Source organism: Lonchura striata, chromosome 2 (genome assembly GCF_046129695.1).
Source record: "Lonchura striata isolate bLonStr1 chromosome 2, bLonStr1.mat, whole genome shotgun sequence".
NCBI lineage: Eukaryota > Metazoa > Chordata > Aves > Passeriformes > Estrildidae > Lonchura > Lonchura striata.
This window is the reverse complement of record NC_134604.1, coordinates 100,025,296-100,039,747: the sequence shown is the minus strand read 5'-3', so window position 1 is coordinate 100,039,747 and position 14,452 is coordinate 100,025,296. Positions and strand designations below refer to the sequence as shown.

At 43.1% G+C, this 14,452-nt stretch overlaps 1 protein-coding gene across 2 annotated transcripts; it reads left to right on the top strand.

Moving 5' to 3' along the window:
* The first annotated feature begins 328 nt into the window (after positions 1-328).
* Positions 329-13,312, top strand: ASB11 (ankyrin repeat and SOCS box containing 11). 2 transcript variants are annotated; one of them, XM_021532346.3, is made up of 7 exons: positions 329-553; positions 3,529-3,608; positions 6,589-6,696; positions 8,195-8,345; positions 8,555-8,689; positions 9,596-9,787; positions 12,734-13,312. In XM_021532346.3, the coding sequence occupies exons 1-7, from the start codon at positions 376-378 to the stop codon at positions 12,856-12,858; spliced, it is 969 nt and encodes a 322-aa protein (XP_021388021.1). In that variant the 5' UTR covers positions 329-375; the 3' UTR covers positions 12,859-13,312. The 2 variants fall into 2 exon arrangements, with proteins under 2 accessions (XP_021388021.1, XP_021388022.1); XM_021532347.3 differs by lacking the exon at positions 329-553 and adding an exon at positions 1,756-1,909.
* Positions 13,313-14,452: the final 1,140 nt, after the last annotated feature.

Sequence of the window (14,452 nt, the reverse complement as noted above, 5' to 3'; positions counted from 1 at the left end):
AGCATCTCTGAACAATTTCTGCAACTTTATCTATGCAGTCTTTGTAAATGGAACTGCTACCTCTAAAAATAAATTTAATGTGGATGTCTAGGCTTTCAGGTGGTATGGACAGCATCTGTCTGAAAATTTATTCTCATTTATGTAGGTTTGGAAAGGATTTTCTCATTTGTTTCCTGTATACAGAGATGTTAAAAATATCTTATCCTTGATATTGTTATTTAGCATCAAACACCTCATACCAAATAAAACCAGGATGTATTTTTGGTAACTGAGGAACAGCAGGTCCTGAAGGGTTTAAAATAAATGACATATGATACCAAGAATAGCCCAGTGCAACTTAGCCAACCTGAGAAACTATTCAAAGAGCAAACCAAAATGGAGGGCACCTCTATACTCCATTCTTTCACTAACATTTATTTTGCCATTTTTGCTTTGTTTTGCTTCAAGCTTTTAATTAAGATTTCCTTGGCTTTGCTGACCCATTTCTATATTGTTAAAGGCAACAGAAAAGAAGCTGCCAGGATAGCAGAAGAGATCTATGGAATAGTCCCAGGTAAAGTAAAAATATGGACTCTAACATTTAAGTGTTGATTTGCCACATTTTTGTAACTTGAGGATTTAAAACAGCGAGTCACCATGAAATGAGGGATTTTTTGCTAAATGCAGGGGTAAATGCTTTAACCTGAAGTGCCTCCCATTTCTGGGGTCTCTGCAGTGTCAGTATGTGTTGGCATGGTTTAGGTGTGCAAAATACGAGACTCCAACAATTACCCAGCTAGAATGAGGACAACAGTTGGTCAATGCATCATGGTAAATAAAAATACTGTTCTCAGATACAAGGTGTTCTTTATCAGTGGTTACAGATGGTTTTGCTAAACATCCAGTTTTACTGCCAGAGAATATTTAGGGAAAAGTTTTAGCACATTGATTTTCTGAAAGGAGATGCTAGGAGGATATAACTGATGACTTTATGAATCCAAGCCAAGAATCCTTGTTTTGTTAAATCAGATTATAAAAATGAAAGCAGTTAAAATTGTTCTGAAAAATACACAGCACAATAATATGTTGTATTTCATAGGTTACTTAGCAGGTCAAGGTTTTGTTTTTATCCTTTTGATTTTAATCCTTCACATCACTGCCATAATAATGAATATGCATGGGTTTGTATTCCTGTTAATTCCACTAATTAAAATGACACAGCATTTTAAATTTACTGCTAATGAGGGCTTATTTTCCTAGCTGAAGATTCTGATCAGCGTTGTGACATCACACATTTCAATGAGATTAATTTGTTGGGCACTTGCTTCATGATTGTGCCATCATGAACAGGCACAGGAATGGCATCACAACACAGATGGTGTGGGATGGCCACCCAAAGCAGGGAGATTCAGATCTGGCCAAGAGAAATACTGCAGCCAAGCATTTTTAACAAAGCCTTTATGAAGCCTGTATATATACAGGCATGTCTTGGTTATTAATTTATTTTTTATTCTCTAGAATGTAATTCCAGTCATTTGTTGCTGTTGTTTTTTTCCAAGCGCCTTTATGCAATCATAGTCTGACATGTGGTGAACAGCAGTTTTTCCTTCAAGCAGGTTCTTATTGAGGTGCCTTGAGATTCAGCAGGCCATAACATATTTTTATCTGCAAGTTGCCATTTGCAGAAAGCCATTAAGGATAATCTTACAAAATGTAAGATCATGTGATGTGGTTGCTGGGGCAGTATATCATATTACAGCCAGAGCTTCACAACCTTTTCTCTTTGCGGTGAAGTAGCACAGCAGCAGCAGCAGGGCTGCATAATTTATTTGTAGGCATTTAAAAAGAGCACTTTCAGGCATGTCACTCCCGGCTGAGCAGGGCAGATGTGCTCCCTATGGGAACTATATTTGCCACACGTTTCAGGGAGGTAGGTTGTGGTGGCTGGCGTGGGAGGGTGCAGCAGTGTGTGCTGTCCTGAGGCTGTGTGTGCATCCACATGCAGTGGAAATGCCCTGGAAATGCATGTGAGAACACGCACTTGCACGAGTTGTACTCTGCATAAAAGGTTGAATAATGCCCTGTAGCTCTGTCATCTAACTCCTGAATCTTCCTGCTGTGTAAGGGCTCTGGGCTTTGTCACTTGCAGCATCTTCTGACTTTCTGAGCCAAGCTTGCCTGTTTCAGTCACCAGCATGATGAGAGGTGTGGGGTATTTGGGAGGTTTTCAGGAAGATGTTTCTTGGTCCCTACACGGTTCCCATTTCCATCATTTTGACTGATGTGTCATTCAAAGCCTTGCCATATATTGTGCCAGCTGGTCTTTCCATGCCAGTTTCCTGCCTTAGGAGCCCAGGAAACGCTTTGTAAATCAATGGAAACAAAAGTAAACACTATGTTTAAAACTGTAACACCAACAGCTGAAGTGCTGGTCCTTGGGTAACAAAAGGAGATTCTTTTGGCCAAGGGTAAAACCTTTACTGTGTCCTTGGCCCCAAGGCCCCATGGATGTGTCCATGCCTCTCATTGACTTCTCCCTGCCTTGGGTAGCATGTGAAATGGAGATAAATCACCCTTTCCATTCTCTCTGGTGTGCAGCATAGCTGAAAAAATTAAACAGGACAAGGGTTTCAAATACAGTGCCCATGGGTTTGCTGTACAGCAGAGCATGAATGCAAACACTGGTATTGCTTCTGTCCTGTGGCACTGGAAATACAGCTGGCCTTTGGAGAAATACTTACTACACACTGTCACAGGATGGTTATAAATTTTAATGTAGGATGAGTAAATTTGCTCTCTATTTGAATGGCAGGGATTTAACCTGAGCTGAATGTCTATGCCTGTAGGTAGTAGCTAGGCTAAAGAATTTTTTTTCTTGGCGTATAAATAGATTAGGATAAGAAAAAGGGCAAGTGAGCCTTTGTGAAGGAGTCTTAACAGTTCAGCATATCAAAATTATTAAAGAAGAAAAGTAAAGCCTTCAGGCAGAATTTGTTTTTCCTTGTATTTTCTAAAATATTTCAGTGAAGAGAATGATTAAATCTGTTACATGGTAGTCTGGGAGGGAGGATGTTATTTATGAAATTGTCAGTGCAGGAAATAAAACTGCCAAGGACATGCCAGAATCCATTTGATGGGCAAGTCAACCCTGCTATGAGGCTCTTAACAAAGTGTCAGAGAAGCTGGGATGCAATTTGTGACAAAAGCTCCTGAGGAAAGGTGGAGGTTGATATGGTTTTGAGTAGGAGAATTGCAGGGTTCTGAAGTCTCCATGTGAGATTCAGCAGCACTAAACTAGTGATCTTTGCTGAAACATGTTTTTAACTGTTCTTTTAAAAGTTCTGCCAAGAAGCTTTTGTTTAGGTCCCTAAGTGAGCCAGGATTTCTTATTCCTCAGCTGCTCTGCTGAAATTAATTAATCAGTTTCACTGCTAAGCCACATTGATTTCAGTCCTGATCTGCATTTACACGTGGCTGTGCTTCTCCTGTCCTCCCAAGATCTGCTCTTGCTGCACCCCTGAATTAGCTTCCATGCATTTGCTGTTTCAGGCAGCTGGGCAGATCGATCCCCTCTCCATGATGCTGCCTTCCAGGGACGCCTTCTCTCTCTGAAAACCTTGATTGCACAGGTAAAAGCCCACAGGGAAAGAAAAGGTTGGGAAGCAAGGGGATTTCACATGAATTGCATTTATGGGCTGGTGAGCTGGTAATAGACTGCAACAGGGCATAAGAAATATGGCTGTATGAATAATATATCAGCACAAACACCTCTGGGCATGTATTAGTTTGCTCAGTTAAGAAGCTAGGGACAAGCCTGGGACAAAGAATATCACACCTTGCAGCTTGCTATATAATAAACAATGATCCTTGTGCTCTTTCTCAATGATGAACCATGCAACTAGGCTTCAGAATAGAGACAATAAATATGTATATGTAGGCTATTAAAAAAAACCCAACAAAACAGTAAAAAGCTGTAAAAGTGCATCTTGCCTTTTATGAAGTCAGCCTGAAATCCTCTGCTCCAAAAGGAACTGAGAGTTCAGGCAAAAGGAAGAGAGGAGGAGAGAATACATGAGAAGGAAAAGAAGCTGGATATGAAAAGAGGTTATGGTTCTTTGTGCTCTGCCAATCATCTTCCTTACCACCTTTGCTTAAACTCAGTGTCCTCATCTAGCATGAATAGGTAACTGTCCCCCTCTCCCTCTTGTCCCCAAAGCAACTGCAAAGAAATTAATTCCTTCACTGTAAAGCTTTTGATTTGGCTATCAGACTTTTTATAGTCAAGGTAAATAAATATTACCAGAGGCCACAGCTCTAATGGACAACATCCTCAAGAAGTGGAGCAGCCAGTGTGAAAGTCTCCTCTCCAGACATCTTTTGAAGCATAGCTGCAGCTAAAAGAGAATATTGTTTACAGACAGTATTTGCCCTTCCATTTTCTGATCCCTCTTTCCTTCACCTGCTGACATAAAGTGATTTTTATGGAAAAGGAAGAGATGGAGGTTAGAGATAAAAAAAAAAAAGAGACTTTATTCATTTAGGGATTTGATGGTTTTCTGACCCCTCTATCTCCATTTATGCTGACCTTACACCACTTTGTGGAGCACCCAGTCTTGTGGTGGTTCACCAGATGCCCTGGTTATGCACTGCTCAGGGCTGTACACTGAGGAAGCACTCAGCAGTGTGGTTATATCATTTAGTTAATCTACCATTTCTCCTTTTCCTGAAGACATTTAATCTTGGGAGTAAAAGATGAAGGTCCTTGCTGATGAAAAGAGATCAGGGCAGCAATGCCTGTAGAGCCTGAATTGGAGCTGAGTCCCCACAGATTGATAAATGCAGGGATGAAATTGTTCATGGAGCAGCATAATCATTGTTCATTGCTTCCAATATAATTATACTACTATTCTGAAATGAATTATGGGACTGTACTTGAGTATCTGTGGGACACTCAGAAGTCTCTACTGCAGCACCACAGCTTTCAAGAAAGCCACTGAGGCTCTGGCTGCACAGGGAATGCCTGGACATAGGGAGGTGATGTAGTGCTGGAGTTTTCAAATGGCTCAAGAATTCACCAATGCCTGTTTCAATGCCTGAAAAAAGAGTTTGATTTTTCACGTACATTGAAAACAAGGTTTATCATGAGTGATGTTTGGCAAACAGCCATTGTAAGATCTACAACTTATTCTTCATTTTGTAATGGAAGGAATTGCTGTTTTTTCCCAAGATAACAGTGCTTATTTTTTTACTTCACATGACTGAGTTTTATTTGTTAAATGTATATCTATACATGTATATATGAATAATGATTGAGAATAGGTCTACTTATTAGGAACATCTAGAAGGAATTAATCTTCAAGGAATATGCTGATCACAAAGTATGAAACAACCATACAATTAGAAAATGGGATAATTCTATTTTTTCAAGCTTTTGTCTATTCTCCTAGCACCATTGTAATGCATGAGAAATTTTACCAACAACTTCTACATTAATAATACTTTCACATGACTGAAAAAGATTGTTTTTCTGTCATGTAATATTTGGCGTGAAGTTTTTATAGTACATTTAATACTCATGGTGTCAGGACTCCTGCCTTTTTCGCCGTGTGAGGTTGCTCCCAGGTACTCCTTTCTGCCCATTGCATTGGGTACTGTATACCAAAAAGTGCATTGCTGCCATCTCGTGAGCTGCCCTGTCTATAGCACGTCAGGCAGACACCAACTGTGCTTCAAAATATGGCATCAAGCAGAAAATGAATCTGCTTCCAGGCCTGTTCTCACACATGGCTGTAAAATTCTACTTACCAGGAGATTTAGCTGCATTCAGAGGAAAACACATATGACAACTGCTTTCCCCTTTGTGAACAGGCCTGGTTTGTCTTTGTACAGGAATAGATATGGCAACTGTATATTAGGGAAAAAGCTGAAATAAGGCATTTGTAAATCACTGTTCTTTCTTCCAGCATAAAACATTTCCTGGATGGTCAGTTAAGAGGAACTCTGGGATTTGTGGGTGGTATTTGATTCATCTCTCTTATAGGTTTACCAGGTACTTATTACCTCTGAGTGAAACACACCTGGGCACCCCATGCAGTGAATGAAAGAACTTTTAGGATAGAATTTGTCTGCCCTACTGGAAATAGTGGCTTTAGCATGGGATGAAGCATATCCTAGGGAATCCTGTTTTTCCCCGCTGAAGGAGATGCCAGCTCCAGCTGAGCTGCATATACCTGCAGATGCCAGAAGCATCCTCATTCAGGGAGGTGAGGTGAATCCCTCCAGCTGTAGCTCCTGGTGCAGGACTTAATAGGGAAGGGAATGTAAACCTTATAAGTTAAAGAAGTGTGATGCCCTTCCTGCAATTAACAATGCATTGTAAAGAGCTAGAAATCCAAGGCATAGCTTGCAATTGCTCCCTCTTTAACTCTAGTTTTATCACCAGTTGTGGCTTGTGGGGACAAGGAGTCTCTGAACAGCACCAATCCGAGCTGAGCCCTTTCCCTGGACACGCAGCTCTGCCATGGCTCCCCCTGCCACGGGCACCCAGCAGCCCTGCAGGAGCTGAGCTCGGGGCAGGGCTTTCCCCTCACGCCCTGCTCCTGGCTGCAGGGTTTCAACGTGAACCTGGTGACCACAGACCGTGTGTCAGCTCTGCACGAGGCCTGCCTGGGTGGCCACGTGGCCTGTGCCAAGGTGCTGCTGGAGAACGGTGCCCAGGTAAGTCCTGGGGATGCCACTGGGGACATGGGCGCCTGGGAACGGATGCTCTCCGCATCCGTGGGGATGTTGGATGTGCTGTCTGTGTGTCAGGGCCAAGATGCAGGTGGACATCTCAGACAGAAATGTGGAAAAACGTAACAATGTTCTGTTTCCCTGGGTGATAGATTTGTCTCCCCCTTGTGTCACCCCTTTATTCTCTTTTGTTTTCCCTTTGTCTGTGAAAACATAGTCATGATTGATGGAAAGCGAATGAAAGATGCTAAGTGAAATAACCTTGAAGAAAATAACTCACACATTTACCCTCCCCCTCCCCCCTCAGCAGTGATCACTGGAATTACATCTGGTTTTCTGTGGGAAGGTTGGGAGTCTCATGTAAGTAAAAATGGGTGCGCTTGAAGCAATGAAACATTTTATCTGCTAATAAAATAGCCCACATAATAAAATAATTCCCACAGCTGGGCCTAAGGCAGAATACATGTTCACAATAAAGATTAAGGAATGGATGAAATATGTAAGAATATTTTTATGTCAGCTGAGTTTTAACGTAAAATTTATATGGCAAGAAATCAAGCAGCACCAAAACAGTCAAGAGACCTCCAGTGCCTCCAGCAGTTCAGCCACACCTGCCTGATGACACTGGGAGGAGGTGGAGGCAGTGGAAATTTTACAAATTGGTATGTGTTTGCATAATCCATTGCTCTTCTCCAGTGTGCCACAGAGCTAAAGACATGCATATTGCTTCATAAATTGGCCTTGAGGGCTTGCTACATAGTTAAACATAGCATAAACAGGGATATGGTGTGATTCTGGGGGTGTCCTGCCCAAGGCCAGGAGCTGGACTCCCTGATCCTGATGGTCCCTTCCAACCCAGCCTGCTCTGTGATTCTGTGATCTACAGCTCTGCTGTCCCAGTGGAGAATGGCAACAGTGGCTCTTGCCAGCTCTTTACATCAGAAGTTGGGGAAGCAAATTTCTGTCTTGCATAGACACACATGCATACTAATTTCTTCAGGCTCCTTTTCTGTTTGGGATTATGTTTCTATGAAAATTTATTTTGCTGGGAATGCATTTTCAGATGAAAGTATTAAACAGAAAGCAAATGTTTTCAATTAAAAAGCAAATCCATTTTCATTTGAGGGTGTTCCACCTTGAGGCTGGCGCAAACTAAACAGTGTTGAAGATACTCAGCTGCTTCACATAAAAAAAAAAACAAACAAAAAAAAAACAGAATAAAAAATTGCATTTCTTAGCAGCTCCAGCAGGAGCATTCAGAGCAGGCAGGGTTTCTGCCTTGTGGAGCTATCTGGGGAAAGAGAGCAGACATCGAAGGAGTATGTTATGTCACAACATATAACTCAGAAAGCTGTAAATAAATTAATTCCTGAAACTAAACAAGGCAAGAGTCTGACTCCGGCGCGCTCCTGGCGTGCCCAGGGGGTGCGTCGCGAGGGCGCTCCCGTCAAACCGGGTTGTCCTGGTGCGTCTCCCACTGCAGGTCAACGCAGCCACCGTGGATGGGGTCACTCCTCTGCTCAACGCCTGCTGCAGCGGCAGTGCCGCCTGTGTCTCCGTGCTGCTGCAGTTCGGGGCCAAGGCGCAGCTGGGGAGCCGCCTGCCCTCGCCCATCCACGAGGCAGTCAAGAGAGGTGACGTTCGGGTGCGAGGGGCGTGAGCGAAGCCAGCAATAAGTGCGTGACAAATGCGTCTCTTGTCATTCACGAAGCATTTCGTGAAAAATTATTTCCGTATCGGTGCAGATAAACAGGCTTGGCTTTTTCACAGCTCTTGTGCCTCACAGTTGTATCTGGGTGTGTTCTGCTCTGCAGCAGTTCAGTGACAGCTCTTCCCTCCACAGGTCACAGGGAGTGCATGGAGACCCTTCTGGCCCATGAGGTTGACATTGACCAAGAAGACCCACAGCACGGGACTCCTCTCTACATGGCCTGCACGTACCAGAGAGCAGAATGTGTCAAGAAGCTTTTGGAGCTAGGTACACCTGGAAAAGGGGCCAGGGGAGAGCCATGGTGGTGTAAGACAATGCCACTGGTCTCTCTGAGCTGCCTCTATGCTTAAAATATCATGGGTTATTTCCACAGGAGCTGTTTAGGAGCCTGACTCTGTCAGACTTATTTGAGGCCATTAAATATTTCCCTTGTGTTGATAAAGAAATTATGATTTCCTAAGTGAAAAGCCTTCTTAATTACAGACACCTCCCTGACACTATCTGAATGTGAAAACAGAATTTTAGTTTTCTAGCATGATAACAGAAAGCACAGAAAATTCTGGCTAATATTACTGACCAAAATCAACTCTTGCTTAACATAGCAATTTATCAGAACCATTAACTTCATCTCCTCCTCAGTGGATGATGAGGACAGCAGTAAAGCTGCTTGGAAGAATAATCACTGTAGGTGCAGATACAGGCTATGAACTATCATAAATTTTTGCTGTCAGTGTGCATTAGCTGACTTATACCTGCTCAAAGTGTGGCCCTGCTGTGCCCAGCCTGCCTGGGGCAAGCATTTTTCTTGCTGTGCTTCCAGAGTCATTACAATGAAATACCTAAAGGTTTCTATTTTATTTTTCCCCTGGTAATTAAATTAACATAATCCATGTTAGATTTTATGCCATTAACAACTTTAAAGAACATATGGTAGGCTTTGAACATGTTTTGGGTTGAAGGTCAGGCTGCTCAGTTCTCAGCAGAGCACTCTGCCAGAGCAGGTGTTTGACCTGATGAGGTTTGCACAGCTGCTCTTGAGAGACGGGGCAGGTCCTGTGTGCCATCCATCCCCTTCATCTATTGAGGCTGCTGGTGGAAACCAGCCTGTGTGATGCAGGTTCAGACAGTCCCTGCTGCCCACCCGCTCTAACCACGAGCCCTTGCTCGCCCCAGGAGCCAATGTGAACGTGGGGAAGGGGCTGGACACTCCCCTGCACGCGGCAGCCAGGAAATCCAGTGTGGAGATCGTTGTCTTGCTGACAGACTATGGTGCTAACCCAAAATGCAGAAATGCTGACCTCAAATGTGCCCTGGATCTTGCCACGCCCCACAGCAAAGTGGAGCAGGCGCTTCTGCTTCGGGAAGGTAATGGTTTCCTTGCTTCTCCTTTTTTAAGTAAAGCAGTATTTGTATCCTTTACCTAAGTGTATTTCTTAACTGCTTTTATAAGTAGTTCTCTACATAAATTCTCTTTTTCTGCTGCCTTCAAACCTCCAACAGATGACACAGAAATGTTTTGTTGCTAGATCTGCCACCTGGTGCTATGGTTTTAGCTGGTAAATCAGCCAGTTATTCGGTGCTTTCTTTTCCTATCTACTGAAGGAAAATCATGCATAGTTACCTAATGGGACTCCTAGTGTTAAAAACTACCATGAAAGTTTATTAATAGATAATATTTGAGTACCATCATCCAGTGTTCAGCCTTGCACCATGGCTCAAGGAGTGAGTGTGTCCTCAGTTGCCAGGAGAATGCAGAGCTCTTTGCCAGCTGACTCTTCAGCTTCACAGTTCTTCCATGTGGTTTATGGGGCTGCAATCCCAGCACAGACCAGCACTTTGCTGTTTACCTCCAGGCTTCCTGCAATTAATTATCTTTCCTGTTTACTGGAAGAAGCCTCTAAGCAGAAATGAATCAGAATCCTCTTGTGCTGTTTTCACCTGCACAACTTCTGTCCAGAACTTGCTGCATCCAAGAGCACTATCCCTGTGCTACGGATTTGCTGAATTAGTTTCTCCTCCTCTGATCTCTGTGTTTCCCAGCTCCCTGGTGCCCTGTTAGTTGGTCTGTTCCCCCTGAGGCTTTTCTGACTCAGAGGGTGAATGGTGCTTCCCACCTTCCTGAGCCTGCTCACAACCCACAGAGGACCAAAGCATGATGTGCACAAAAAGCCACTTCCAAACAACTCTTGCATGGTAAATTAATAAATGTCAGTGTTGCATATAGGCTTTGTTCCAACCCTCTGAACACAGGTGGGCTTTATAGAGGAAATGAAACATTGGCTTAAAATCCTTCTGTTCTGTTCCCTTTCTCCATGACTTTTCATGCAGACCTTTAATTTGTCATGTCTAAAACCTTCCGGGAGAAATTTTGTTTGAATACTTCTCACCTTGTGTGACTTCTGTCCCCATATCTGAGTTGCCCAGAGCTCAGTGGCACACTGTGAGAGCAAAGGCAGTGCTGCAAGTGTCCTGCTACCATTGCCCTGAGTGAATCAGAGTTAGTGTAGATAAAGAAATATTGTAATATTAATAATTTTCTCTTCCTGAACTTTCCTTTTGATTTCCACTCTCAGCTTGTCACCCTCTTCTCCCTTACAGTCAGAAAGGTTCTAAGGGCATTTTAGTTCCTGCTGACTCTTTGTTTTTCAGGCATGAAGTTTCCTCAGTTTCCTCACCTTTGGTCTCACTTTCAGATATTTTGCTGTGCTTAACATGCAACTACTCTTTCCCCTACTTCTGTGTTTTCTGAGGTCCTTCTGTTTGAAATAAGTACCCCAGGCTAAAGAGTTTCTCTACCCCTAACTTCTCCACTGAGTTACTTACATGAGTCCCTTTAATTTCTCCTCTCACTAGCTATTAAGTGATGTGAAATATAAAATGTGTCCCTTTTCCTAAGTGCTTTAGAAGATGGTAATTTCTTTCTTCACTTGCAGTGACAGTAGTACAAATGTTCTTTTTTATATATCCCATACTTTTCTATTAATTCCTTCTCAGAGGGGATAGTATCAGCCTGTTCAAGATCCTAAATTTTCCCATGGTAAAAGCACAGATTATGAATCTTACCTGGAAGATAAAAGGACAGGCCTTTAGTCCACATCTCTACCTATTACTTGTCAAACTCTGCTGTGATTGCTACTGTGTGTACAGAAACTGGAGTGGAAGGGCACGAGAGGGTCCAAAAGCTGAGCACCTCTGGGCAGGTGTAAAGGTTGCACCTGGAGCAGCTCTGGCAAGAGGAAAGTGAAGGGGAGGCAGGGACACATTCACTAGCAGGGTGCATTTGCACATGCACGCTTTTAGCTGCAGAATGGAACCTCATTTCCAGTGGGTTTGTGCCTGGCATGCCCCTCACCTGATCCATGGTTCGGTGTGGTGGGGACAGCTCCCAATCATCCTGCAGGGAAAACTCTGGGCCAGCAGCACTGTGGGCAGTACTGTGCCAGCCACTGCCCAGAATGAGTCCTCTGACAGCTCTCCAACCCCTCTGATATTAAACAAGAGTTCTCACATGCAGCAAGGGAAGGGCAAAAATCTCCCTTCCCTTCCCTTCCCTTCCCTTCCCTTCCCTTCCCTTCCCTTCCCTTCCCTTCCCTTCCCTTCCCTTCCCTTCCCTTCCCTTCCCTTCCCTTCCCTTCCCTTCCCTTCCCTTCCCTTCCCTTCCCTTCCCTTCCCTTCCCTTCCCTTCCCTTCCCTTCCCTTCCCTTCCCTTCCCTCTCAATGTCTTTTTGGAAAAAAAAAAAAAAATTGAAGACTATCTTTGAGACCTTTCTTCAAAAGTTTTCCCTTCAGTCAGACTTAGCTAAACTTAGATGTCGCTGTAAGCAATGCTTTGAGGAGCACTGGTGGACTGACTGATGAACATAAATATTCTGAGACTATGGTCATGTAAAAAGGCTCTATTGCAGTTACTACTGGTGCAGGTACCTGCTGAGACACCAGTAATTGGAAAAGCATGTTCTGTATATATGAACAATTAACTGTACTTATCCTTTATCCTCACCAAGCTGCTGGGGTTATCTTACACCCTGAGCAAGGCTATGCATTCCACAGCTCTCTCTCCAGTGCAGACACTTTATGGTGTTTTAAATGTTTGCTCAAGAAAAGATGGCAAACAGCCTAGCTATGCATAGAGAAAGGTGTTCAGTGCTCACAGCTTTCAAATTGCTGAACCAACTCTGACAACATAACTTTAACACAAACAATAACGTATCTAACTCTCCCTGACCTCAGCAAATCATTATGTAGTGCTTGGCCTGAGCTGCAAATCTTGCTGGTGTTTGTGCTTATTCTTGCCTTTTATCTCTCCCCCAGGTCCTGCCAGCCTCGCCCAGCTGTGCAGGTTGTGCATCAGGAGGCATCTGGGTCGGCCGTGCCTGCACACAGTCCCCAGGCTGCACCTGCCAGAGCTACTGGAGAACTTCCTCCTCTATCGATGAGTCTGTGACTGCCTTGAGACTGGAAAAGAAAGAGGAACAAATGGTTGTTTACTCCAAGATTATTATATCTAAGAAAAAAAAATTCAAAGGCATCATTTACTGTCCTCTTTGGCTACCAAATTTTGGCTGCTATGTGCCAGTGAAAGTTGAAAACACCTTTTCACAGGCAGTGAATGGTATTATGGACACAGCTCCCTCACAATCTATTGCCACATGGATTTAGACCAGCCTGAGAAGTTCCAGTATGTAAACAGCTCACTTGACATGTGCTTGTGTGTGCATATGCACACGTCCACTCACCCACTTAGAGATTTCCCCTGCATTTAGGGCTATATTTATTTGTGCAGTATCTTTGCAGCTTCTTCCCTTTGTCTATCCAATCTCAATGTCAAAATAAAGGCAGTGAATATTTTTCTTCCATTAGTACGTGAAAATGAAAACTTTGAGTGACTAACATCAGATGTATACAATACCTGCACATCTTTTATTAGCTTTGATTTTGCATCTTTTCATCTCCTTCCTATTGTCTACTGGAGCCCGATCAATTTCCAGCAATCTCTGGCTGTCCAGCCACTGTACATCCCTGAACACAGCTATTCCCAATGCTAACACATCTTGTCCTTGGAGGTACAAGAAATGTTATGAAAACAAGTGCAGGGGTTTTGAGTAAACCCATAAAACTGTCTGAAAGTCTTAAGAAACTCTTTCACTTCTTCCAGAAAAAATCCTTCCAAAGTTATGTTACCTGCGATCTGGCTGTATTCATTACATGAACATTTTTTCATAGCTTAATTCCATGACAGAACTGCAAATGTTTTTACATGCATAATAGGTGATATTTCAATGTCCATCCTTTGCAAGGTTTAAAGAAAAGCAAAGAGTGCTGCTTTTTTTTTTTTTTTTTTTTTTTGGCTTTTCATGCTTTGACATTTCTCAAGGTAAGTCCTTGGACTGTGGAGCTGGAGAGAAGCAGAGCCACTAATGATGTTTGTGCATCACCCAAATGTTGTCCTTGTTGAATTTTCCTCACCAGGAATGGTTTGCAGGCTTCTGTGCCCCCTCACCCCCTATTCTAGAGGCTTTAATTACCTCCCCAGAAGAATGGATTTTTTGAGTATTATAATTGTCCATTGTGATATTAGTTTAAGTAATGTGAGGATTTGTAGCTTGGAAACAGCAGGGCAGAAAGCATATACCTCTGAGTTGAGAAATGTGGTGTACAGTGACACTTGCAATGCCTGTTTGACTTTGTAAAGATTTGTTTATTTTTCTGTTCTTCTGGGGAACAAAAAAATTTCTTCAGAGCCAAGTTTTGGTAAACTTCTGCCATGAGACAGGCAGTGGTGTTTCACTAGTTGTAGTAAAATGGAAAGCAGAATTAAAAGGACTCTGTCTCCATTTTGCTCAGCTTCACAGGTCCAAGAGGCTGCTGACACATTTTCAGGCTGTGAAATGTACTGGTTTCTTTATGAGTTAGGCGTACTGGAACCAATTTTCACTGCCCATACATCTTAAGTCAGAGGGAATTGGCCTCCTGGAGTCTGGATATGGGACTGGCTTCCAACAGCATTCAAGCTCCTGTCCCTGCTCCAGC